This window comes from Pan troglodytes, chromosome 7 (genome assembly GCF_028858775.2).
Source record: "Pan troglodytes isolate AG18354 chromosome 7, NHGRI_mPanTro3-v2.0_pri, whole genome shotgun sequence".
NCBI lineage: Eukaryota > Metazoa > Chordata > Mammalia > Primates > Hominidae > Pan > Pan troglodytes.
Genome location: NC_072405.2, coordinates 112,794,165 through 112,817,750, shown reverse-complemented (window position 1 = coordinate 112,817,750; position 23,586 = coordinate 112,794,165). Strand labels below are relative to the sequence as shown.

The 23,586-nt window shown below is 46.2% G+C and overlaps 1 protein-coding gene across 1 annotated transcript; it reads right to left on the bottom strand.

The window, feature by feature from the left end:
• Nucleotides 1–484: 484 nt before the first annotated feature.
• On the bottom strand, nt 485–9,827 carry ODF1 (outer dense fiber of sperm tails 1). The gene is given in 2 exon segments (NM_001246597.2): nt 485–1,060; nt 9,416–9,827. Coding segments are annotated over 2 exon segments (762 nt in total). The 5' UTR covers nt 9,736–9,827; the 3' UTR covers nt 485–618.
• Between the last annotated feature and the right edge of the window lie 13,759 nt (nt 9,828–23,586).

The window sequence follows — 23,586 nt, the reverse complement described above, 5'->3', positions numbered from 1 at the left end:
TAACCAGAGCTGGCCAATCCCCCAAACCACAGGAATGTTGAAAAATGACAAGCTGTATGGCCACCCCGCCTTGGCCAGCAAACATGCCCCTCGTCCCACCTACCACCCCGTAGTTTTTGTATCCTGATCATTGTCCAGTAAAACCACAACCCCACTGTGCTTGAGGAGTCTCTTTCCAGGACTCCCTACTGCAGTAGCTTTGAAAAAGTGTTTGCCTTCAACTCTAACTAATCTGTTTCTGCTTTGACCATTTGGTTTCTGGGCTAGGCCATTTCACTGGATCATCTGGAAAACAATGTCTGGGGATGCCCACCAGAAGAGTGTCTTCTCCTGGAGTTTGGAGGTAGTTGAGTATGGAGGAGGGAATGGGAGGGTGGATCTCACCATATCATCCTTCTATTCCCATCCACTAATTATTCCAATGTTCACTAACTCTGCAGGGCTCCTGCAGTGGGTTTAACCAAAAGACTTTCACACAACACCAGCAGATTGCAGTTATGTATTCAGTTTCCTACGTACTTCAACAACAGGGGCCATGGGAAGGAGAGGAGAAACATTGGGAGAGCTGCCTGGCTGGAGTAACTGACTTCTATTAAGTAATGGGTTCCTATGCGCACTTTACAAAATCATCTTCCTACAGGAAAATCGGCTTCCACAGGGATAACACGGGTTGCAAGGGTCACATGGGTTGCAGGGGCTGCAGGGGTTGCAGGGGTTGCAGGGGCTGCACGGGTTGCAGGGGTTGCAAGGGTTGCAAGGAGAAGTGCAAGGGTAGCAAGGAGACTCGATCTTGACACAACTGCCGAGCCCGTAGGAGTATGTTACATCCTTCTCATCCACACAGGGCGGCAAGCTGAACTCTTTGCAGATGTTCATGTAGCTGTACTTTTTCGATCCAAGGCAGTCGTACCTGTTCTCCCGCTCAGCCGACACACATACCTTTCCATCCTTCACTCGAACTTTGACTTGATCAGGTTCAAAACCACATACATTCACCGATCCTAAAATGTTACTGCTACAGCAGGAGGAAGCCAGAATTCTATTTGTTGTTCTTCTCAGTCTGGAATTGAGAAAAGGGATAGGGTGGGAGGGAGCTCAGACCTCAGAATCCAGACACAGCTTGAGAAGCAATATTTTGGTTTCTAGCTTTTGAAATAGCCAAAGTTAATACTAGCCATTGTGAAAATAAACTTTACACAAATGCATGAAGTAAAAAGTGTGAGTCCACCCATGCGAATCACACTGCCCGCAAGTACACAGCTGTTAACAATGAATGCGTGCTGCCTGCCCTTCCAAATCTTTCTCTTGTATTTAAATACCAGCTCCTCCTCTTATTATTGATCCTTGTGTAGGTTCCTTAACCCTTCTGTACCTCAGTTTCCTCATCTGCAAAATGGAGATAATAATAATAATGCCTGTATCATATAGGGCTATTGGAGGATTAGATGAGATTATGATATTTTACTTAGCACTGTGCTTTGTACATTATAAATCCTGCTTAATTATTACCACTCTCATTATTATTACTGTAATTAAATTGTGTATATAACTATAATTAAATTATATAAAAATTATATTTTATATTTATATAGATTAAAAAATGGGATATAACTAATAAGATACCACTTAAAATCTGCATTTTAGAGATGGCTGTCAGCTTTCGAACCCAGCCCTACTGGTTCATGGGACAGGTGCTACCTCTTGCAATTGCACAGAGACAGCCTGAAAGCTCAATCAAACAATGATGGCAGGAGAGCCCTGGCCTGGCTCTGCCCAGGCTGGTGTTGTGTGAAAGTCTTTTGCCCAGCACCTGGCTCCTCCAGGCTGGGAAGTCACTCTAGCCTCTGGACAGCTAGCACCAGCAGAAAGGCAGTCAGCTGGGTGGGGCCGTGTTGATCAGATACAGAACAACCTCTCAGTGGTGTCCATAATCAGGATCACATCAGCTAGCAAGAGCTGATCGTGCACATCTCTTCCCGATCCCCAGTTAGTACTGCACGCTGATAGCTTGAAATCAATCATAGTCATGATGAGGATATTTACACCATGGAAATTGGAAAATGCTACATATTAGGGCTCTCCTCTGTCCTCACTGCAGAGCTACTGTGGTTCCTACCTTGTTGCTATTCACTAATTCTATTGTGTAAATCCTTAATAAAAACAACAACAGCAGCTCACACTAATTGATCAGTTATGATCCGTCAAGAGGTAGTAAAGCAAAGTGCCTAAGAACAGACTCTGGAACTGGAGTATCGAGGTTTAAAGCTTGGCTCTAACATGTGGATAACTTACTTCTCGGTGCCTCAGTTTCCTCATCTGTAAAACTGGGGCAATAAAAATAGCCTACATCATAGGGTTGTTGTGAGGTTTAAATCAGTTAATGCAAGAAAATATTTACAATAATACTTGGCACATAGGATGTTAAGGTTTTGTCTTTTCTTTTTTTTTTTTTTTGCAATGTGCTGTGGAAGGTGCTAAGCATGTTAAAGGCATATTTCATTTAATCTTTACAATAATAACTGTGATGCAGATGTAATTATCACTATATCACTTTTGTATGTTGAATTTTGTTTATGCAGTTACTTCTTTTTGTTACATAAGTTATACAAGTTGATTGTAGAAGACTCAAAATACAGATAAGTAAACATATGGACTATTTTAAAAATACCTATCATCTCATATAACCCTTAGCATTTTGGTGTTTGACTTTATGTGAGTGTGTGTGAGTATGTGTCTGTGTGTGTGTGTGTGTGTGTGTGTGTGTAGTTCTATATACTTGTAGAGAGAGAGTTTTGTATGTGTTCTTATGAAATCATGCTATACGTACTGATTTTTATCTGTATTTTCCACTTAAGCTCTAACATGATTAGATTAACAGTTTGAGTGTTCACTACCCTTGTACTGAAAGTTACAGATCAAGACTCTTAGTGGCTAATTATAAAATGATCAAATAGAACTCAGTCCCAGAAGACACTGAGGCAAACAGAAACAACTTGTGTAATACACCCAGAGGACTGTATTCAGTCCCATTTCTTTTTTTTCTTTTTTCTTTTTTTTGAGACGGGGTCTCGCTCTGTTGCCCAGGCTGGAGTGCAGTGAGGCGATCTCTGCTCACTGCAAGCTCCGCCTCCCAGGTTCACGCCATTCTCCTGCCTCAGCCTCCTGAGTAGCTGGGAGTACAGGTGCCCGCCACCACGCTCGGCTAATTATTTTTTGTATTTTTAGTAGAGAAGGTGTTTCACCGTGTTAGCCAGGATGGTCTCGATCTCCTGACCTTGTGATCCGCCCACTTCAGCCTCCCAAAGTGCTGGGATTACAGGCGTGAGCCACCGCGCCCGGCCTCAGCCCCATTTCTACCTCTGGCCCCATGAAACCTGGGGATGGCATGGGGCATGATTGTCTTTCTTGCCCTGGGTGTGCCAGGGTACCCTATGCCACACTAACGAGAAGTAGGAGAATTTTGAACTGTTTGAAATCTTTATCTTTGTGAGGTAAGCAGGAGAACAAGCACTCTATCTTGCTGGATGGGCAGAAAATAGCTCACAAAGATTCAGGGAACCAGCCCAAACTCCAGGCATGGTACCCTCTCTGGATAGATTACAGGCTTAAAGCCAGAGCAGCCAAGGCCAAGGGGAAGCACAGAGCAAGATGGGCACTCTCTGGGCCTTTCAAGACTCTCCCACGGTGTGTGCATGGTCTGAGAATCAAACTTCTCCTGTTCAGCTCAGACTTCTCATATGAGATGAGAAACATCAAATCCCACCAGGACGATGCAGCCGGGCCTCCTAAAGGAGGGCCAAGGGCCCCAACTAGGAGTCCTTGCTAGTGGCCCTGGCTATGGCCACAGCTGGTTTTGGCAAAGCCCTCTTGACCTCCACAGAAGCTGGATCTGGGAGCCAGGACTATAAGCCAAAGTCAGCGCCCAGATTCATCTCTAAGTAACCTGGGTCCCAGGGCACAATTTCATGTATTTTGTTGCTTGGGTTCCTCTTTTTTCTCTATTCTGGTCACTTTGGCTCCTGTGGCTCTGCGACAGCACACAAGGATCTCACAAATGTCTTCAGGAAGTCGCCCAAAAAGTCTTGGCCAGATCATACTTCTTTTTCTTCTTGCTTCTAAGTCAGTGGTTATCAGGGAAGATGTGTTGGTTTAGGGGAAACTGCAGAAGCCACATTTTACTCATCAGACTCAACTCTGAACTTGCAATTTGACTCCTGCCTGGTGATGTCCCCATCACCCCACCTGGAATTTTCCATGGCTCTATGGGGTTCTGCGCAAAGGGAGTTTGCCTCCTATACTTGTTATCATGGGGGCGAAGCTTAGCCTCAATAAACATAGGGAAATCAGCTCCTTTGCAGAAGACTCTTAGGAAAGCTGGGGAAAGCTAGCAGACAGCCAGTGCCTGTGTCTGCTGCTCTGTCCGGCCTCCTCTCCTCCCTACTAATGCTAAATTTCACCCGGATGTACAACCAAACTCCCGAATATGAAACATGCTGCCCACAGCAATGATCAGCTGCATACCCAGCCATCTTCTCAAAGATAAAAATCAGATTTAACCCGGTCATGAATAAAGTAATGAAGATGTGAAAAATGTCTACCTCTATCAGGGAACCAGGTGGGGCAGGCCTTCCTCTAGGCTTCATTGGAGTACTTTGCTTTTTCTCCTGAATTTAGCCCCATCCCAAAGACCCATTTAAACTCGATCCCTCTCTTTCCAACACATCTTTTTCCTTCTCTTCTCCGTTCTTCTCCTTTTCTCTTATTTTCCAGCCTTTTCTCTCTTCTCCAGGCTTTTGGGTTGATACTGAGGACAATGTCACTCAGCAGGGAGCCAGGCATCATGGCACAGGTGCATCTGACTCTCCTGCAGGGTTTGTTAAAACACAGGTGGCTGATTAGCCAGGCGTGGTTGTCCACACCTCTAGTCCCAGTTACTCAGGAGGCCGAGGCAGGAGAATCTCTTGAACCCAGGAGGCAGAAGTTGCAGTGAGCTGAGATCACACCACTGTACTTCAGCCTGGGCGACAGAGCAAGACTCCATCTCAACAAAACAAAACAAAACAAAACAAAACAACAACAACAACAAAAAAAAACACAGGTGGCTTGATCCCACCCCTAGAGTTTCAGAGGTTTCAGAGCTAGCAGGTCTAGGGTGGAGCTGAGAATCTGCAGTTCTAACATGCTGCAGGTAATGCTACTAATCAGCTTCAGGGGCCACACTTTGAGAACCACTGACCAGAGATTAAGCTCACGGATTCCAGACTCGGGCACACACAGCTTCAAGTCTTGGCTCTGCCACCACCTAGTGATCAAGAACATGGCCCCTGACTCTGTTTCATTGTCTGTAAGATGACCAAGATAATATCACCCAACATGTCACCCATGTTACAAGGCTTAAATGAACATGAAGTGCTAGGAACAGTTTCACTCAATAAAGTGTATGTCTTCTTAATCAAGCTGCACCAGGCCCCACCTTACATGGACTTGCCCTAATCTGAAGCTTTAAGTCTTATATCAATAAACAGCAAGGTCAAACCAAATCATACCAATGCATTTGGCCTAGATGGGGAGAGACTCTTACCCCCACAGCCAAGGAGTGACTGAGCTCTGAGAACTATGGATGTGAAGAGTCTATGATGAGAGGCAGCCAAGGGCCCAACTCACTTCCACTTCTGCAGAGGACACAGAGGTTAACAAGGGAGAGCTCCCCTCAGTGGGAGTGGAAGAGCCAGCCTTTCACCAGCCAGAAAGCCCCATAGGGCTCACTTATACTCCGACCTCTGGGTCAGAGAATGAGAGAGACTAGAATGTTTTCTCTGAGGGCTTAGACCTGGGCAAGGCACCTCTAAATCCACAAAGAGCTCACCATGAGGCCTGACTGTCATCAGCCTCACCAAGCAAGAGTGGATTCAGTGAAAACCTCATCCTCAGAGCATGAAGGGGGAACCAAGAAATGAGGAGGCAGATTTTTGAAGTTTTGAGAGTGCCCCTGGTGTGGGGATTTCAAGGGAATTTTTCACTGAGATTCGTGCCAACCACAGACACTTGGGTACGTGGACAGAAACACGGTCTCAGGATTTGTTTCTAGGTACCGGTAAAGAGTACAGCTGTAAATCAAGGTTCATTTGCTCACGAGGACTGCTTGGTGTCCTGGCCACATGGGGCACCCATGAATTAGATAATAAACTCCTAGGGCAGGATTGAGGAGGGCCTGGGTTTTGTTTCTCCAGCTCTAAGACAGAGGGCAGGGAAGCCCATGAAATGTGGTGGTGAATCAGGTACAACTTAAATCAGGCTGGTGGCATGGCTTCCGACAAAGGAAACCAATGCAGTCCCCTCAGCCCCTCTAAATCCAGAAGAGGGAGGAAGAGACAGGGACACTGCCTGCCTCTTGGGGAGGAAAAGAGGATATCAAAGAAGCTACAGAAACAAAGGTGCTTACTTGGGTCTCTACTAAGGAAGACACTGCCAACATAGTGTCTTCTGAAGCAGCTGCCCAATAAAGAATGGAAATGGATTGGATTTTCTTTTATTTATTTATTTATTTTTTGAAACAGGGTCTCTTTCTATTGCCCAGGCTGGAGTGTAGTGGCATAATCATGGCTTACCGCAGTCCTGACCTCCCAGGCTCAAGCAGTCCTCCCACCTCAGCCTCCTGAGTACCGGGGACCACAAGCATGTACCACCACACTTGGTTAATTTTTTTATTTTAATTTTTATAGAGATGGGGTCTCCCTGTGTTGCTCAGGCTGGTCCCAAACTCCCGGACTTGAGCAATTCTCCTATTACAGCCTCCCAAAGTGCTGAGATTACAGGTGTGAACCACTGCACCCAGCTTGGATTGGATTTTCTATGCCCAGTCTAAGAAAACACCACACACACGCATCAATCAAATAACATATAGTCAGGAGTGCTCAAGAAACCTGTGGGATCAATTAAGAAATTGTTGGCTGAGGCTTTTTACCAGTTATTAAAGGAGGACCCAGAGACACAGCAGATTGACTGTGACACAGAAAAACAGTTTCAAGGGGGCCAAGGCAACTATAGACTAGAGAGTCTTTACTTCATATTGGGCAAAGAACCTTCTGGACAACACAGCCTGCCATCTGAAAGGATATGTCATAACTAACCAACCCCCTCGCATTCTTTAAAGGGGAGGAAGGTCATGTGAATATGAATTCTAAACTCAAAAAGCCTTGGGCAAGCTTTCACACCAAAGATTGTTTTAAAAAATTGAATCAACATGATATTTCTGCATCTATTTAGTTATGGATCAGGCGCTAGCTTAGAGATAAGAATAAAAGGCACTGCACTAGAAGAAAAAATACTACATTGGGGGCCTTCTGGGACTGAGGCTAGAATTAGGGTTTAACATTTTCACCCATATTCAGGAAAATTGAATATTTAGGTTTGGAAGTGACACTAAGCCCTTCTGGAGAGTGAAATGTCAAGTTGTCAGAAATAGAGCATAGAAATTTCACAAGGTGGTGTGAATTGGAAGAGATAAAGAGGACAAGCCTGAGGTCATTTCTACAATGGACTTGGAGTTATCATTTCCGAAATCCAGAAATTAATGTAAAGACATCACCAGCTTCACATATTGCCTGCAGGCACAGAAAAAATAGGCAAAGACCCAGACGCTGTCAGGAAGAGCATCACAAACCGGAGAAAACATTACCTCTTGCCTAAACTACACTGCCGAGAATTAAGCTTGAAGCTGTTTCTACTGCATGCCAAGAAACAAGGCTTCTGAAAGAGGCATCAAGAGAGTAGACAGCACAGGACAGAGAGGGATTTTAATCGGTAGAGTCTGGGGATAGGAGAGAAGCCAGGAGACAGAGGCTGGAAAGACCTGGACAAGGGTATTCAAGTATCCAAAAGTAGGAGGAGAGTGGATACTGATCTGCTCACAAGGAAACCTTAACTTGGTCCAAATATTTTAAAAAGAGCCCCTGCCTCACAGTGTGAGCAATTTATGTAACTTGATACCCTAAGAAATAAAAACAAACATTGGTTCAAAGAGTATAGATGAATTTATAGGTGAAAGCTCCCAGGCTATGAGGGAGGTTCATTCCTGACCATTGGAGGCTGGTGACCTAGACAATAATTATCCTTTTTTTTTTTTTTTGAGACAGTCTCACTTTGTCACCCAGGCTGGAGTGTAGTGGTGCAATCTTGGCTCACTGCAACCTCTGCCTCCTAGGTTCAAGTGATTCTCCTGCCTCAGTCTCACGAGTAGCTGGGATTACAGGCACCTGCCACTACACTTGGCTAATTTTTGTGTGTGTGTGTGTTTAGTAGAGATGGGGTTTCACCATGTTAGCCAGGCTGGTCTCGAACTCTTGACCTCAGGTGATCTGCCCGCCTCCGCCTCCCAAAGTGCTGGGATTACTGGCATGAGCCAATGCACCCAGCCTCCTATTGCTTTTTCCAAAGAAACATCACTGTCACTGTTGTCAAGAGACTGTATCTATCTATCTATCTGTCATCTGTCTATCAGTTTTTCTGCACTTTGCTTGTTTGACTTAATACATCAATATGTAAGATGCTTCATCAATCCTTTCCATATTTACTTATGATTCCAGTGCATGAATGTATTATTTATTTAACCAGGGACAGCACTTTCAACCATCTTTTTCATCAACAGTAACAGGCTAAATGGCATATGTAAAAAGTTAGAAAAGGAAAGGTTTCTCCAGGCAAAAAGAAAATATAATCTAAAACAAAAAATTTTTTTAAAAAACTGACTCTTTTTAATTACCCAATTCAATTAAAAAGCCTTTCAAGTCTATCCTGAAAGCTACAACTCAGTCCCATAGTTTATTTGCAAGATCTTTGCTAGAGTTAGAGGGGAGGCCAACATGATAGACCTAATTCCAGATACAAGGTAAGTCTTTGTCTGGAGTGGGGGGATAGGAGAGTGATATTCCCACAAAACCAAGGCAATGCCTCTATTGTTCAATTTGCTCTCCTGCTTGTAAAGCCTCTGGCACACATTAAGGATTTGATCTATTATTATTACTTCTCCTGTAGTCATTTCTGTAAGTCCAAATATACTCAAATCACTTTACTCATAACCAGGAAAAATGTTTAGTTTGCTGCTTCCAATGGCTTTTTAATGACATCCCCTGTTTCTTCCCTTCATTAAAGCCACATTATTTATCATACTGGCATTCTTGCTATAAACCACCGACGACCTTGCCAATCGACATCATTACATTGTCTTTTGAGAACCCTACAATTCCCATCATGGACTCATTTACTCTTCTTTCCTTAAATCTTTCCTAAGTCACCAGGGTCATTATCCTGAACCCTTTTAATCTTTGTTCAACTATTGATTGTCACATATTTTTCCTTATTCCAACTTATAAGGCTAATATACCGACTATAAAAATTTACAAATAAGTTATTTTACTTGGCAAGCTCTCGCTTCTCATCTTCTATGGCTCTGATGGCTTTCCTCTCCAAACTTCTGAGAGATGGTCGCAGACAGTAAAGCTTATAATCACACAGGCAACATGGGTAGAGATCACACAGGCCGCAAGAGCGTGATCGCTTGGAATAGCACAAGCAGTACGGATATGGGTGCAAGTCACAGCAGCAATAGGGGTGCATATACAAGTCGCACAGGCACCGTGTGCTAAATTCGTCAATGCATCTCAGTTGCCTTAGTTCTCTGTCCACCTTCTTTATGTCCCTTCTGACACTGTCCAAGAGACAACTCAGTGCAGCCATTATGGTCACACCTGATTGTTCTGTGAGTACCTTTGGGAAATGGCACTCAGGGAAAAAATTTGTTCTAAGCCCTTCTCAGAAGTTGCTTTTAAAAATAAATGAGGCACACATGATTCACTTACTTTAAAGCTTGTGTTCTATGACCTCACCACCTTCTGAAGTATGTCATAGTCTTCTGGTTACCATGTGAACTGTACACAGTCATGGTCTCCAGAGACCATCCTCAGAGTTACAGAGCTACTCTCAGAACCATACTCGTGTTGAGATTTCACTCACCTTCAAGGAGGATGGGTCTCCCAAGCGAGCACAGCTCATCGGGGTGCATGGGGCTGGCCACTAACATCCTTGCCTTGTGTGTGCTCTGGGGACCAGCCATGGCTATGACTGTGTCTTTGTTGAACTTGGTGCAGGCGAAGGCAGGAGCTGCCCACGCCTTTCTCCACGACCTTCTAGCTCTAGCCTTGACTGGAAGCTTGGCCTTGCTCCTTTTGTTCTAGAATTCATTCTGTCTCCAGACAGGTAGAATATAAAGAATGTTCTCATCATTCTCCTCCTACCAAGTCATCCTCAAGTCAGCCATTGTCCTTGACCTTCTGAGTTACAAGTCTCTGAGTCCTGCCCATTCTTTGCCAGCTGTGGTCATGGCTGTTCGGGAACCTCATTTCTCTACTGGTTGGGGGTCCTGTCCTTAAGCTCCCATCTGTCAGTCCTCGGGGGCCTGTCCTGGGGAACTACCTCTCATCAACTACACCTTTGGTCTTGCATCCAAGCCTCCAGATGCCTTGTCCCTGAGTGCTTCCCAAATGTTGGTCTTTGATGTTCTTGTAGACAACCGCCTGAAGATGCTGGAAGCCAACTGCCTGAAACCCCCGCTTCGGCCAGTTTCCTTTACTTTCTGTTCAGTTAACATCCTAGACCTCTGATTTGGCCTCAGATTTGGCTCTCGGTGCCTCTACTCCTCTGGTCCTTTCACCTCAAACTGCGATCCAGCTCTCGAGTCTCCCTTGTATGAACTAGAGCTCAGGTATTGATGACAAGTGGTTGGATGTGACACTGGTGAGGAAGACAAGGGCCAGGTTTGAAGGGACTTGTAGCCAGACTAAGGACTCTGAACTTTATTTTGAGCCCAACGAAGGATTGTTGATTTTCTTTTCTTTTGTCAGAAGTGAGACAGCCACATTGAAGGTAAGTTGCTAGGGACAATAGTAGTGGTGTTTTCTGCTGCAAGGCAAGAAGAGACAACAAAAATCTGGACTGGGGATCATGGCTATGGGGATGGCAAGGAGGAAGCCAATGGGAACGCCTTCCCCCACCTCCGCCCAGGCCCCATCTAATCCATTTTCCACATTGTAGCCAGAGTGACTTTCATATAGAAATCTGTCATTCCTCAACCTTCCCCACCCACCATCCCACTCACCTTAAAAGTCTTCTCTGTCCTCTTAAAAAAAGGACCAAAATCTTTACCAGGTGCTGAGCAATGGGGCCTCTCCCACTTCCCCACTCTCCTCTCCCATCCCAGTATTATTGCAATTCATTACCCCTCAGCCACGATGGCCTTCCTGGAAGACCACTCACTTTCCAGAGGCCGTTCCTTAGTCCCTTGAAGGACATTCCTCATTCCTTCCACCTCATTCAGAGCTCATACACAGGACATTCTGCCTGCTTAGAAATTAAACTCCCCACCTATGACTTTCATCCATTTAATTCTTAAGGCACCCTTTAAATCTCCCCCTTTCTTGGGGAAGCCTTCTCTGTCTCCCAGACTAAACACTCTCATAACTTAGGACACATTTCCTTCATGATATTGTTTCCCCAGCTGGACTGTAAGCCACGAGGGCAAGGACCTTGTCTATTTTTGCTTCGCAGTAGATACCTAACACAATGCCTGGCACATAGCAGGTGCTTGAAATATACTCACTGAATGACCATCTGGGTGAATTCAACAGGATTTAGTGAACAGAGTGAGGATGGAGTGAGGGAGGAATCAGTGGTGACTTCCAGCTTTCAAGCTTGGCAGACTCTTGGTGCCACTGAGATAAAAATAACACAGGGAGAAGAGTAAGTTTGGGGATTTGGTGAACAGGTGGTGCTGGTGACAACTTTAAGGTAGAAATCTGGAGTATCCTGTGGATAAGAGGGTCTGGAATTTGAGGAAAGCCTGGGCTAGAGATATAAATTAGGAAGCCACAATTCCATAGGTAGTTGGAACCCTGGAAACGGACAAGATAATTCAGAATTAAAAAAGAGAGCTGAAGCCGACTCCCAGGGAAAAATAAGTAGAAATGAGGAGAGTGAAGGAGTCCATGAAAGGCTCATAGAAGGAGTAATAGAGAGGCGACAGCCCCCTCAGCTGGAGTCCCTTGGGAGTCACTAGACCAAGCATGGCATTCCCAGTGGCTCGATGTTCCCCAGCCTTGACTTAGGAGGCCCTTTTCTGTGCATATAATGTGTCTTAGCAAACAAGTGTCCCTAGAGGCATTAGAATGAGAGGCTGGCCCCTTGAGTCACGTGGAATGAGTCAAAAAGCAAAGTTGAATGATTCTCCTCTATGGACAAATTCTGACCTCTTTAAAAGTGATTCCACTGTGATTTGATTCTGAGGGGTGGACCCTATTAATAGAAACATGGCCTACTCTTTCCTGAGAGTTAATTGCAGGAGTTGTACAGATTTCTCTAGCTCCAGGTGACAGAGAATTCTTATATCACCTTGAATTCTATCCCTTAGCAAATGTCAGCAAAGATTGAAGCAGGCAAGCTCTCAGTTTAATATTATTATATACACAAGTTCAGGTGCCTAAATACACACATCTGTGTATACATGGTACATTATTAAGATGGGTATAGCTATATTTCAACTAGGATTCTCCCATTATCCCACCTTCCTAGTGATTTTTCTTTTTTTCTTTTGAGACAGGGTCTTACTCTGTCACCCAGGCTGGAGCACAGTGGCGTGTGCTCTCTGCAGCCTTGACCTCCTGAGCTCAGGTGAGCCTCCCACCTCAGCCTCCCCAGTAGCTGGGGCTATAGCCATGCACTACCATGCCTGCCTAACTTTTGTATTTTTTGTAGAAATGGGGTCTCACCATGTTGCCCAGGCTGGTCTCAAACTCCTGGGCTCAAGCCATCTGCTCACCTTGGCCTCCCAAAGTGCTGGGATTACAGGCATGAGTCACCACTCCCGTCCCTTCCTAGTGATTTTACTCTTCACCATGAAGTATATTCTTATCATTTTAAGTGACTAAATAAAGGTAGTGTCTTCTTTAATGATGAGATGGAAATGTGATCTATTCATATCAGAAGGACCCTAATATGGATTCTAATATGGAACTAGGACCTTCCGTATGCAGGACTATGTCCATGGAAGCTCTAATTCACCTTGGCTGGTGTCCGGATAGAACCTCCTCTGGATGGAAGGCAGGTTTTGGCACTTTCCCAAGTTCGGCAACACTTGCTTGGTCCCCAATGTTGGTGAAATCATGAGCCAAAGAAGGTCCCCTCTGCCTCTTCCAGCAGGTAGCACAGCTACAGCTCAAGTCTAGTCACCAGACCAATGTTACAAAGACACTTTTCTAACAGTTGTTAGGTCAATACACAGTGCTTAAACATCAAATATGAAAGTATACACACAGTGTGACCTCAACTCTGTAAAAAAGAATCCATAGGCTAGGTGTGGTGGCTCACACCTGTAATTCCAGCACTTTGGGAGGCCGAGGTGGGGAGAATCACTTGAGGCCAGGAGTTTGAGACCAGCCTGGGCAACATAGTGAGACCCTATCTTCTACAAAAATATTTAAAAATTAGCCAGGTATGGTGGCACATGCCTATGGTCCCAGCTACTCAGGAAACTGAGGAGGGAGGATCATTTGAGCCCAGAGGCTCTAGGCTACATTGAGTTATGATTGCACCTCTGCACTCCAGCCTGGGCAATAGAGTGAGACCCTGTCACAAAAAAAAAAAAGGAGAGAAACACCCTGAAAAATTAGCTGTGGTTAACTCTGGCTAGTAGAATCATAGATGGCTTTTAAAATTATTTTTTCTAGACTTTTCTGTGATTTCCAAATTTCTTCTATGAGGATATCACCAGTTTTATAATGAAACACTTTCTGATATTGTACTCTCAAGAAATCAGCTGTGTACTGAATTGCTAAGCCCACCTTTGGCCCCTGCCATCCCCCTAAGCAGGCCATTGGGGAAGTCTCCCTGGAAGGGACATCTGGAATTTGGTCTGTCCATCATCCACGGCACGTTCTTTTGGTAAAATAACTTTCTCCGCTCCCCACTCCCACCCTCCACCATTGAGTGCTGCCAGTAAGTTGCCTAGCCAAAGGGCAGGCATGAAACCAAAGCTGGCCGATCTGACTGTCTTCTGGGAATTTGATCTTTAGCGGAGAGACATAAAGCCTGAAGACAGTTGGAGCTGATTCATTCTGACAGTGCACCCTAGGAGACTACACCTTAGTTACTGCCCTGTTCCATAATTTTCAAGTTGGTCCCTGGCTTCTCTTTGGGCCTGAGAGCTCCTGCACATCTTTCCAATAAGCTCCCAGTCAGTTACCCAGTCAGTTTCTGTTTCTCGTATTTAAAGAACCCAACTGAGATGACAGCTTGTGCCCTGGATCTACCCACAGATGGCCATTCCAGTCTGACCTTGCAAGTCAGCTGTGGCTCCAGTGGACATTGTCCCAAGCAAGTTCAGCTCCTCCCTCTTAACCCAGATCCAGCTGCATCAGGGCAGCAGCCATCCTGAAGGCCCTGTGGGTATGGATCAATGACAGTGACCCACGCTAGGGAAAATGGCTGAAAATCCCCAGGAAGACCCCTACATGAACACTGTCCCTGGAGCCAGAGAGGCTTCGCTGGTGCCAGAATCTCAGAACTTTAGCTTTGGAAAACCCAAGTCATCCAGAAAGCTTCCTACTCAAGTAGAAAATCTCTGCAATAGCACCCTGGGCAGATAAGTATGGAAGAAATTAGGGCTTGTGTATGGGTTGAGATGCCCTCTTATTGGTGTGGATAGCCAATACACCTATGACTAACCATACTGATTAGCGTAATTTTTTCTCCCCCCTTTCTCCCCAGCCCACAAGGTCTTTAGCAAATATCTTCCTGCTAAATACAGTGAGGGATAAGGAGGAGGAGGGTGTTCGTATATTCTCTTACAGCTGCACCCAACAGAAGTGAACCTGAGGGTCCAAGTTACTACAGAGGAAAGGCTGCTTTTGCCTGGTGGGGTCTAAAAGCTTTAGAGCAGTTCAGAGTGTGCTTTCCTTTTGCTTGCAGCAGATCATTCAGATATTGAGAAAGAATCATGTGAATTTTACATACCAAATAAATACATGAATAAGTTCCTCATTAAGATTTGAGGACTAGGCCAGGCATGGTGGCTCATGCCTGTAATCCCAGCAGTTTGGGAGGCCAAGGCAGGCAGATCGCCTGAGGTCAGGAGTTTGAGACCAGCCTGGCCAGCATGGTGAAACCCCGTCTCTACTAAAAATACAAAAATTAGTCTGGTATGGTGGCACGTGCCTGTAATCCCAGCTACTTGGGAGGCTGAGGCAGGAGAATTGTTTGAACCCAGGAGGCCAAGGTTGCAATGAGCCAAGATCACGCCACTGCACTCCTGCCTAGGTGACAAGAGCAAAACTCTGTCTCAAAAACAAAACAAAACAAAACAAAAGATTTGAGGAGTACATGGGGGTGTTAGGTTGACCAATCACTCTGATTTGCCCAGGACTGAACCCATATCTGGGATGCAAACTTGCATTCCTTCCTTGCAACCTCTAAGGGTAGTAAGGAGTGTTTTTTTGTTTTTTTTAGAGACAGGATCTCGCTGTGTTGCACAGGGTGGCCTCGAACTCCTGGCCTAAAGTGATACTCCCACCTTGGCATCCCAAAGTGCTGGGATTATAGGTGTGAGCCACTGTGCCCGGCCAAAAGTCTTATTAGAAGTTCTGAATTCTTTGTGACAACTATAGTTTCTTCTCTTTCTTACCCTCTCACCTGCGCTTGTGTGTTTCCCCCTCCTTGCTTTCAGTCTCATGAATTCTCCAAGAAAAATCATTAGCGGCTGTCTATATTGTTCTTGATGAGAACAGAGACCCCAAATTTTTTTTTCAACTTCACACTGGAGTCATTCAAACATAAAAGCACATTTTCATGTTTACCTAGGAACAGAAGGGCTTGCTTCTGTCACAGCTGGTGGCCTGATTAACTTGAGGGAGTTTAAAAAATATTATATTCCTACCACTACAACCACCACAACTGCCTATCTCTTAATAGATGCTTACTTGACTAATAATGATATTCACATTTAATGAGTGCTCGAGTCTGTGCCAGGCTAATCCTCACAATGACCTCATGAAGTAGGACTATTATTATCTCCACTGTTTTTATTCTTTTTTGAGACGGAGTCTCGCTCTGTCACCCAGGCTGGAGTGCAGTGGTGCAATCTCGGCTCCCTGCAACCCTCGCCTCCCGGGTTCAAGCAATTCTCCTGCCTCAGCCTCCCAAATAGCTGGGATAACAGGCACCTTCCACCAAGCCTGGCTAAATGTTGTATTTTTAGTAGAGACAGGGTTTCATCATGTTGGCCAGGCTGGTCTCGAACTCCTGACCTTGTGATCTGCCCGCCTCGGCCTCCCAAAGTGCTGGGACTACAGGCGTGAGCCACCACGCCCGGCCAGTTATGATCCCCATTTTATAGACAAGAACATTGAGGCAGAACATTCACACAGGAAGTGGCAGAGCCAGGGCTCCACATGGGCAGTCAGCGCTTTGTCTTGGAAGAGTAATGATCCTTGAGAAGAAAATTTCACTTTACTTTACCCCTTAAAGATGAAGGAGAAATTGAACTCAAACATTAGGATTTCAGGTTCCGTGCTTTGATCATTATCTGCACACCTAGAGCTGGACTTGCTGCACATTTTTGTTCACATGGAGTGAAGTGCTTTTCTGCTCCATGACACCCCTGTGTCCTGCCTGCAGCCACCTTGTGATGGGTGGGGCTGCTTCCTACCTGCCCCTGCAAGTGATTCATAGCTCCTCTCTCCTCTTGGTAGTAGAAGTTTTCCTCTCTCCCAAAGGAACATTTCTCGCCAAGAATACTTTCCCTTGCATGGCGTGGATGCTTATTTTGTAGAGGAGCATCTACTGTCTTTGTCAATGCATACCAAAATTTCAGAACAAAACATCCTCACAGCGGAGAGCCATTCTGCCAGGGGTTCTCTGCATGGGGAATGGATTTTCTACCCAAATTTTCTACCTCCAGCTGGGGTTGCTTTTAAGCAGAGAACATGGAGTCCAAAGCCCTCTTTTTACCTACTGTTCTGTCTGACTCAGCTTTCTAGGTAAAGCTCCCAGGAGCTGAAGTACATTCTGATCACTGACTCCTTCTCAACTCCCCGCAGGAGCCCAGCAGGGGAAGAACAAGGTGGGGCTCCTGGTGCTAAAAGCTGGAGAGAGGACAAGACCCAGGGTCTCTATGAATAGCGGGATTGGATGGCCCGAGGAGGAGGAGGCGACAGAAAAGAAGACAGACAGGGGAGCGTGAAACCTGTCTTCTTCTCATTTAGTATCTCAAACTTCTTGGTGTCAGGACCACTTGACATCCTTAACAATTATCGAGGATCCCAAAGAGCTTTTTGTTATGTAGGTTTTATCTATCGATATGGACCATATTAGGAATTAAAACTGTGAAATATACAAAATATGTATTCATTTAAAAATCAATGACAGTGAACCCATTACATGTTAGCACAAATAACATCTTTTTATGGGAATAGTGTTTTCACAAAAAACTGAGAATGGGGGCATTGTTTTACATTTTTACATTTTCTAATGTCTGGTTTCACAGAGGGCAGCTGAAATATCTTCTGCCTTCAATCTGTTGCAATATTTTTTTTGGTTTAAATACAGAAGAAAATCCAGCCTTACACAGATGTGCAATTGATGAAGGAAGGACCTCTCAGACCCCTGAAAGGGTTTTGGGGATCACATGTTGAGACTCGCGGCTTTAATTCAGAGTTCTAGCTGCACAGTGCCTCAAAGCCACAATCACTTTGCTTTTCCTAAAGCAATTCAGTCTCACATTGCAGAACTTTGTTACAGAGCTTTTGGGAAATCTGTCCATCCAGCAATTCCCTTCTTTAAAAACTGAACCCCTACCCATGGGGAAGGGGTTGGGAGGGGCTCTGACAGGAATCCTTCTAAAACATGACCTGCCCCCCACTGGGTGCAAGTTTCTGCACCAAGAGAGAACCCAATAACAGCTGGATCAACCAAGTCCTCTCTTCCAGGAACCTGGCAATGGGGGACATGGGCCGAGGGGTCTTGAATGCAGAAAGCAAGGCTGCCGTTGTGGACCACCCTCTGTAACTGTGGAGCCCTGGGTTCTTCACAGCTTCTGGGACCTGCTCTCCAATGAGGGTGCTCCTGTTTTAACCATTCACTAATTTATTATTCCATTCATTCTTATAGTAAATACCTCAAAGGTCAATAGCAACTGTGGATCTGAAAAGAGAAGGAAGTTGAAATTAAGAGCTCAAAATCCAGTTGTGAATAATGTGTGTGCATACACATGTGAGCGTGTAAAAGAAAGAAGGAGGGGCCAGGTGCAGTGGCTCACGCCTCTAATCCCAGCCCTTTGGGAGGCCAAGCCAGGCGGATCACTTGAGCTCAGGAGTTCAAAACCAGCCTGGGAAACATGGCAAAACCCCATCTCTATTAAAAATAAAAATAAAGAAAAAAGGAGGAGAGAAGTTTCCCGGTTATAAGTGAAATTTCAAAATTGGGCCAGGCATAGTGACTCACGCTTGTAATCCCAGCACTTTGGGAGGCCGAGGCAGGGAGATCCCTTGAGCCCAAGAGTTGGAGAGCAGCCTGGGCAACATAGGAAGACCCCTGCCTCTACAAAAAATTTAAAAATTAGCTGGATGTGGTAGCACACGCCTGTAGTCCCAGATACATGAGAGGCTGAAGTGGGAAGATCACCTGAGGCCTTGAGGTGGAGGTTACAGTGAACTGTGGTCATGCCTCTTCACTTTAGCCTGGGTGACAGAACAAGATGATGACAATGACAATGATGACGATGAAGAAGAAGAAGGAGGGGGAGGAGGAGGGGAGGAGTAGGGGGAGGAGGAGGGGGAGGAGGAGGGGGAGGGGGAAGAGAAGGGGGAGGGGGAGGGGGAGGAGGGAGAGGAGGAGGGGGAGAGGGAGGAGGAAGAAAGAACAAGAAGAGGAACTGTATGTACCTGGAGTACAGCGGTGCACACCTGTAGTCCCAGCTACTTGGAAGGGTGAGGTGGGAGGATCACCTGAGCCCAAGAGGTCCAGACCAGCCACCAGTCTGGGCAACATAGCGATTTTTTGAGACTTTGTCTCAAAAAAAGAAAAGAAATGGAAAAAAATCATATGTAGTAGGATCCTGTCTTCAGCCAAGTTGTGATTCATTTAGGTATCTTGTTAGGTCTGGCTCCTAAATGTTCAGTAACACCTAGCATATTTCACAGACCACTTATATAAGTGGAGTTTTTTCCAAGAAAAATCAAAGCCTGAGCTAAGGTTCATGGTGGCATCAAGCTGGTATGGAACAGAAGATTGCATGTGGGAGATGGGGAGGGGCCATGAGCAGAGCTAAATGTGACCAGCAGCTCAGGCCGAGAGGTGACTGTGAGATGCCAGTCTCCTCTAGAGATCTCAGCGACTGCCTTGAGATCCCGCAGTGGGGCCTAGCTTATCAGTTGCCAGGGCCAGAGGTGCCCCAGCTAACTGCTGAATCACACACAATGAGGAGGGAAGCAGTCTTCCCACGTTGACATGAAACATGGGATGGCTTTGGTGCTTTGGAGGCTCCAGAGAACAGAGCAAAGCTCTGGCACATTAACAGTGGCCCCGGTTTCCCAGAGCCGACCTGGGAGAGGTCCCAGTTGTGCTAACAGAGGCATTCAGGAACACTGCTGCTCTGGAGAAGCTGCTAGAGGCAGCACCCCTGCTGGAAGCCCCAGGAGATGGCACCCTTGGCAATGATGTCAGAGACCTCGGAACTGCCCTGGGAATGTGGCCAGAAATCCATGGATGACTTCTAGGCTAGAGGACCAGGAACCTCCACGAAGTAAGCCAGAGGAGGAGATGGGCAAAGTGGTGGACTCCTAGCAGGGCTGGCGAGGGCTGTTGTAAGCTTCTAGAGACATCCCACGGAGCTCCCGGAAACAACTGGGGAGGCCAGCAGAAGGCTGCAGGGCTTGACCATGGTGGACACCACCCAAAGAAAGGTGTTCAATACTGTTCAAGTTACTCCTTCAGGGGTACAGTCAGACCACTACTAATGCCTGAGTTTGTCTTTCTCTGTTAAAATTTCATTTACCCTTAGTCTTGCAAACACATGTTGATCTCTTATATAAATAAAACTGGAGTGTGTTTTCCTGATGTTTCTCAAAGTTCTGTCCCCCTGCACCATCAGAGGCAGGGAAGGAGGAAGGAGCATGTCCAGAGCCTGCACAAGCCTCCCCTGGCTTTCCCGTGGATTTCTCATGGTCATGACCAGGGCAGGAGGGGCTGTGGTAGTGGATGGGGCCTTTCCATCCAATTCTCCTACCCTCTCCTCTGCAGATCATTCTCTCTCTCCCCACCAACTCCTGCCAGCTACCAGGCTGGCATCTAGGTAGGTTCTCAGCTTTTTAATTTATGTGCCTTCAATTACCATCACCTCAGCACTTCCCTCCCAGATCTCATCAGCTTCTATCATCTCCTGGAACAGTTCGCCTCCTAAATCTTTTTTTTTTTTTTTTTTTTTTTGAGATGGAGTCTCACTCTGTTGCCTGGCTGGAGTGCTGTGGTGCGATCTCGGCTCACTGCAACCTCTGCTTCCCGGGTTCAAGCTATTCCCCTGCTTCAGGCTCCCGAGTAGCTGGGACTACAGGCGCCCGCCACTATACCCAGCTAATTTTTTGTGTGTTTTTAGTAGAGACGGGGTTTCCATGGGGTTTCCCACCAGGCCACGGCTCCATGGCTCATTCAGACTCAGGGTGGGTGTGGTGGGGATGGGGACAGTGGGAGAAGTTCCCAAGGAGAAAGTGAGTACTGATGGCAGAGGTAGGACACACCTCGCCCTTTCCACCTCAGTGCCTTGGCAAAGCTGTTTCTCTGCCATCCTCCACACTTTGAACCTTCTCCACTCAGCTAACCCTACTCACCATTCAGATCTCAACTTGAATACCACTTCCCTGGGGTCAGCCTCTTCTGTTCACCCGTAATGTGCCCCTAAGTGCCCGGGCCTTTGTCTCATGGCAGGCATCATAGTTGTAATGGTTTACTTACATGTCTGACTCATTCCTGGCCATTTCCTAGACCTGCTCTGCACATCCACATCCATAGTACCCAGCACAGTGTCTGTGGCTCAATGAGGATGGATGAATGGATTGATGGGGAACAGGCCAGAAACTGTGCTGATGGGGAGAAGCGAAGAGGGGTGATGTAGAGCTAGGGCAGGCAGTGGGATCCATCAGGATCAGAAAGGAAGGCTTGTGCTCCTGAGGGCTCTGCCAGGCACCCATCCGTCCTCCTGTCCCATCAATTCCCTCCCGGGTGGAGTTGTCAAAGCTCTGCAAAGAATGGGACCAGCTTCCCTCCTGCCTCTCCTGACTCTGAGCCAGAACGTACCCTTTTGGAGGTTTCCAAGGATTCTCCTACTGCTAGTACCTTCAAGAAGACAGTGCAAGGGGCCTGACAACCCCTGTCCTAGGTAGGACCTAGGTCGGTGCTTGCACTCAGTCCTACTTCTCTATTCATGCTGACGTGTGAGCTGATAGATGGGCAGGATAAAGAATGAGTGATATGGCCGGGCGCAGTGGCTCACGCCTGTAATCCCAGCACTTTAGGAGGCCGAGGCAGGCGGATCACCTGAGGTCAGGAGTTCGAGACCAGCCTTAACATGGGGAAACCCCGTCTGTACTAAAAATACAAAATTAGCCGGGCATGGTGGTGCATGCCTGTAATCTCAGCTACTCTGGAGGCTGAGGCAGGAGAATTGCTTGAACCTGGGAAGCGGAGGTTGCAGTGAGCCGAGATCGCGCCATTGCACTCCAGCCTGGGCAACAAGAGTGAAACTCCATCTCAAAAAAAAAAAGAATGAGTGATTTGAATAGATGTATGATAATGTCACTGACACACTGAACCAGTGCACTCAGGTTACATAAACCACCCTCCTCCCACACATACACAGAGCACTCCTGGATTATCACCCTTGAGACTGTTTTTATTATAAGGAACAGAACTCCATGAAAAATGGACTAGACAATAAAAGGAACATATTGACTTACATAATTAACATACAAAATCCACTTGTCTGTATATCAGGGAGGCAGGCATTATTTGATTGAGACTCTAGCTCATTTCTCTACCCTCCTCTGTTGGATTCCTTTTTAGGCTTGCTTCCCTCCTGCTCATAGAGAGCTGATAGCAACAACCAAGGCTACATGCTTCCTGAGTTACAGCTGATGAGAGACTGTCCACTCCACAACTGTCAGAGTCCTGAGCTTCATTCTGATAGCAACCCTGCCGCATGCTCAATCCTTACTGCTGTGAAAGGTCATTGCTATCATTATGGTGCTCAGCGGGTCTTTACTAATCTATTTACTCATACTTAAATGGAAAATTTCAGAGTATGTGTTTCCTCATGGTTCTATCTTTGGGAACAAGTCTGATGGCCACTGCCTTTCTCCCTGCCAGAGTCAGGATCTAGCATCAGGGGTTTCCAGGGTTCCCTGGAAGCAGACGACTGTTGCCTAACAGCTACGTGGCTAACAGTACCACTGCCAGCAAGAACACTCCTTTACTTCACAGAAGTCTCCCCCTTCCTGCTCCACCATGCTAGAGGGCTTGAAATGCCTTGAAATTCTCTCCCTTCAGAGTTGAAATACCACTTCCCTGAAAATAAAATGCATCTTCCCCAAGTGCCTGTCATATAGTGTTGTGGACTAAATTATGTCCGCTCAAAATCAATGTGTTGAAGTCCTAACCCCCAACGTAACTGTATTTGGAGATGAGACTTTTAAAGAGGTATTAAGGTTAAATGAGGTCATAAGAGTAGGGCCCTAATCCAACATGCCTGCTGTCATTATAAAAGGAAGAGCCCGGGTGCAGTAGCTCATGCCTATAATCCCAGCACTTTGGGAGGCCGAGGCAGGTGGATCACTTGAGGTAAGGAGTTCAAGACCAGCCTGGCCAACATGGTGAAACCCCGTCTCTACTAAAAATACAAAAATTAGCCAGGAATGATGGTGCATGCCTGTAATCCCAGCTACTCAGGAGGCTGAGGCAGGAGAATAACGCGAACCAAGAAGGTGGAGGTTGCAGTGAGCTGAGATCATGCCCCTGCACTCCAACCTGGGCAACAGAGTGAGACTCTGTCTCAAGGAAAAAAAAAAAGAAGAAGAGGAGGAGATGCCAGGGATGTGTGCACACAGAGAAAGGCCACACCAGGACACATCAAGAAGACAACCATGGCTGGGCACGGTGGCTCATGCCTGCAATCCTAGCATTTTGGGAGGCTGAGGTGGGCAGATCACCTAAGGTCAGGAATTTGAGACCAGCCTGGCCAACATGGTGAAACCCCATCTCTACTAAAAATATAAAAATTAGGCCGGACACAGTGGCTCACGTCTGTAATCCCAGCACTTTGGGAGGCCGAGGCAGGCAGATCACCTGAGGCCCGGAGTTCAAGACCAGCCTGGCCAACATGGTGAAACCCCTGTCTACTAAAAGTATAAAAATTAACTGGACATGGTGATATGTGCCTGTAATCCCAGCTACTCAGGAGGCTAAGGCAGGAAAATCGCTCTGCACTCTGGCCTGGCC